General features: G+C 35.8%; 1 protein-coding gene and 1 long non-coding RNA gene across 4 annotated transcripts in view; both read right to left on the bottom strand.

Moving 5' to 3' along the window:
* LOC108977434 overlaps positions 1-3,057 on the bottom strand; it is a 5,003-nt gene extending 1,946 nt beyond the window's left edge. The window contains exons 1-2 of one of the 2 annotated variants that reach the window (XM_018947117.1): positions 2,995-3,057; positions 2,270-2,914 (exon numbers count right to left, since the gene is read on the bottom strand). In XM_018947117.1, coding sequence (XP_018802662.1) covers positions 2,367-2,906 — 540 coding nt within the window. In that variant the 5' untranslated portion in view covers positions 2,907-2,914; positions 2,995-3,057 and the 3' untranslated portion in view covers positions 2,270-2,366. Of the gene's footprint in view, positions 1-2,269 lie in introns of those variants that run through there. The other variant, XM_018947118.1, reaches the window with a different exon arrangement.
* The window catches only part of LOC108977436, a 22,411-nt gene extending 19,207 nt beyond the window's left edge, over positions 1-3,204 (bottom strand). For both annotated transcript variants that reach the window (XR_001994034.1, XR_001994035.1), the window contains exon 1: positions 3,008-3,204. This is a non-coding gene — a long non-coding RNA (uncharacterized LOC108977436). The remainder of the gene's footprint in view (positions 1-3,007) is intronic.
* Positions 3,205-4,083: the final 879 nt, after the last annotated feature.

Genomic DNA, 4,083 nt, shown 5'->3' with positions numbered 1-4,083 from the left:
CCGCCAGTACAGAAAGGAGTTCTACGCGAAAGAACCCTGAACAGCCCGGTGATGGATCGACCAGCTAGTACGGAAAGGAATGAAATGCTAAGATACTGTGGAGGAAAAGGTGTTCAATGCTAAAATACTGCGGATGGCGTAGCCGGTGTTGGAAAGGCCAAGATAATTTTTTTAAAGCGCGGCTGAAGGATAGATGCAATTAAATATGTATATACATTGCACTGAAACATTTTGGCTTTCTTTATTTTGACTTCTTGTCCATACAAAAATGTTGGCTAGGTTGCATTGGTTTCAGTTTGTATGGAAAAATGAGCAAAAACACTGATTTTTGGCCATTTTCAAAGGCCTCCCTACAGGTCCATAGGGGCTCTGGGGGTCGAGTGGGGGTTTATTAAAAAGTTCGATCCCTTCTCTTTCCAATAAGGGGTCGGGAGGGGAGGTAGCCCGACCCTGTTTTTCTCCATAAACGAAACTTAACCGGCGTGATTCTAAAGAATCCCCTTTAAAAGTGTTCACATATTCAATTTTAGCTTGAAAAAATCGGGTTGGGTTCGTTTTAGTATCTCCTTTTCACTGCTTATTCCTCTTAAATGCGTGCACGGATTTTTTTAAATGTTATGTTGTTTGTTAAATGTTAATTTAATTTTTAGATATAAGTAAGCAAAAAACGCACATTTTCACATTTGCTCAAACAATGGCTCTCTTCGTTCGAAGTTTTTGTTGCACTGCTTGCAAAAAATTTAACCAAATTAACACACACACATTCTTTGAAATATATTCAATTGAATTAATGATAAATTATGAATTTTAAGTTACAATTTTATGTACAATTTAATAAATAAAACAGCTTTCAATTACGTGTTGTACTGTTCCTTGAAATGTAAGCAAAATTATTGAATATGAACTGTCAAACGACGAAGAAAATAAGCACAAAAGGAAGACAGCAATAACCTAACGAATAAAAATGGTAAGTCTTTTATACATTTGGGTTACTTTACATAGGACTTGTTTCGCTCTCTGAAAAGTGGGCAATATAACGAAAATTTGGAATAAAAAATCGCGCGATTTGAGCTGCCAAACGACGAAGAAAATAAGCACAAAAGGAAGACAGCAATAACCTAACGAATAAAAATGGTAGGTCTTTTATACATTTGGGTTACTTTACATAGGACTCGTTTCGCTCTCTGAAAAGTGGGCAATATAACGAAAATTTGGAATAAAAAATCGCGCGATTTTTTATTCCAAATTTTCGCCTGCGGCGCTTTTCAGGGAGCTTTTTCTTTGAAAACAGTATTATATAAAATAATATCTAATTTTTTTCAAAGATGATGATATTCCCAATTTTATTATTTAGGGGGTCTTGTACAAATGGTTGGTTGGGTTATCTTGGTACTTCAACTACTTGTATGCATTATTACCGACACAATTTACAATTTTAAATTTTCAGTGTTTTTATTATTTAAATAATGTGGATTTCCACTTTAATTCATTGAAATAGTAAAAATAATAAACATAGTCACTCTATGCGTAAAAATACATAAATTTTATAATAATTAGTGAAAATTGTATGGAAAAACTACGATTTTACACCATTTTTAGTATCCTGCCCTAGAGCCCCCAGTCCTCTTAGGGGGGGAAGGGTGCTAGTATTCAAAAGCTCCATTCATTACCTTTCAAATGAGGGGAGTATCAAGCCCCCATCCCCCTCCCCCTTTGCGCAAAACCTCTTCAAAAAGGGATACTAAAGCGAACAYTCCTCGAAAATTCTTCTTTATAGTTAATAGAGAAAAAACATACACTCGAAAGTACAAACACAGAAAACGCTGAAAAATCCTTCACTTTTGGTTTTGAAGGTGTGGCAAAGCTGGTTTTCCTCGTAAATATAAACACTCGAAACTATTCAGCCATAAATTTGATAAGCAATTATCTAAATAATAAGCAATATCTAAATTTAGCAGAAAAAATACAAAATAAATATGAGATGTGAGCTTATTTCAAAGCTTATAGCGTATGTTTAAATATAATTAAAAGAAACGTGAAAAAAATTAGTGCAACATAGTGAAATAACATGTGTTCTTAGTGCAAATTTTTGAATTTTTAAACGTGAATATTTTAAAAAATATTAGTTATTTTTTTTTCTAATTTTTGGTAATTCATACTCTGGAGTAGCTCCCCCGTCCGTACATACTCCATTTTATTAACCCCCCCCTCACCCGCTCCCCCTAAACGTAATCGGAGTCATGCCCCATAACTTATGTATGCATGTACATATATGGGTTAGTACATGTATTCTGTAACCAATATAATACATGAAACTCGTATTAAACTAACCGACTAATATCACTTATGTATAAATTACAGCTGACTTATTTATTACTACCAATAAATACTCTCTCATACTGTCTGAAAACATCTGGATTCATTTTTAACGTGCTTTTTTCCACCAAATGACGAAAAGATTTAAGAGTACTAGCTTCGGTTTTTAATTTTTCTTTCTCTTTGCGTATAAATATTTTCAACCTATCCTCAGAGCCATTTTTTTCTTGTGACCCATCCAGGTTCACATCAACAATACGAACATCATCACATTGCATTGTTTGTTCTACCTGACTTCGAAGTCGGTCATATTCGAGATCCAAAAGCTTTTTCAAGCCTGCTGAAAATGTCCGTATTTGTTCACAATTTCTTTCTGCTATATCAGAGGAATCATCCGAATTTGTATTTTCATCACACTTCTTGTCATTAGGGGTAGTAGTATTATTTTCATTTTCCGTATCTAATACCATAACATTTTGCAAAGATTCAGCATATATTTCTTTCCCCTTATTCTGAAGTCCAGCAGTAATTTGTTGAAAATTGGTAGGACCGAAACTCCCATCAATATCATAAAACTTATATCCCAGCATTTCGAGAGCTATTTCAGTTAATAAGTAAGACATTGCACAAATTTGTAGAATAGTTGTTCTCTTAAATTACGAAATGTTTATAAAATACCATAAATACACACGCGGTATAATCTTCACGGGGCATCTCGACAGGATAGAATCGATGTCTTACTAACTGTATTGCCGTGCCTCTTGCTTGTTGAGACTCCACATTGCTTATTGCTTACAATATATGGAATACTAATTAAGTTGCTATATGTATTAAGCTAAGTGCTGTCCCTTCAGAAGTTTGACGGCGCAGTTTTCCTTTCTATGAAAATTTCGAAGAGGCAATATATTCCATTTGCACATATGCCGACGGCATTTTTCATTTCGGTAATATGAAATTTAGAATAGTGAGTATTAAGATGGCTGTGTTATGTTATAAAAATAAAGTACATTTTCAAAATAACATTATTCGACAGTGGTGTCAGAAATGGGATGCAAATCCCTTCGCATATGTAAGGAAGTGGTATAAGTGTCGTGGCAGAAGTGCCGGAACATTCTAGAAAGTGGCAGAACTGTCGTGGAAGAAGTGCCGGGTAATTTGAACTTTGTGAACTATAAAAAGAAAGTTCGGGTGAACAATGAGCTGCCTTGATTGTACTGTGTTTAGAAAAATAACGTTCTAGAAAGTGGCATAAGTGTCGTGGCAGAAGTGCCGGGTAATTTGAACTTTGTGAAATGTAAAGAAATTGTTCGAGTGGACGTGCAGCGATCTTGGTTATACCGTTTTTTGTTTTTTCAAAAAAACAAAAAGAACGTTCTAGATATTGTCAGAAGTGACGGGTAATTTGGACTTCCTGTAAAGTGACCGGTGTCGACCGTTAAGGGCACCGTTAACTTATAAGAGCGCACGAAGAATTTGTAAAAGGGTACAGTGCGGGTACTCTGATATTGACGCAAAGTGACCGGTGTCGACCGTTAAGCACACCGTTAACTTATAAGCAAAGTGCACAAACAAACTTGTTGTTCCCATAAAGAACGTTCTAGAATTTTGTAAAGCGGTACAGTATCGAGTACTCTAAACTTGGCGTGGCGTGACCGGTGTCTCCGTTCTGTGGTCTGACAGGGAGGGCTCTGTTGAGACCCTCAATTTTGAGACCCATCCGTTTGCATGCTCGTTGCTGAAGGTAATGTCCAGCACCTCCCTCCTGCT

The sequence above is a fragment of the Bactrocera latifrons genome, unplaced genomic scaffold (assembly GCF_001853355.1).
Source record: "Bactrocera latifrons isolate USDA-ARS-PBARC rearing strain unplaced genomic scaffold, ASM185335v1 scaffold_894, whole genome shotgun sequence".
NCBI lineage: Eukaryota > Metazoa > Arthropoda > Insecta > Diptera > Tephritidae > Bactrocera > Bactrocera latifrons.
Note: the sequence above shows the minus strand (reverse complement) of the source record. Positions and strands in the feature narration are given on the sequence as shown.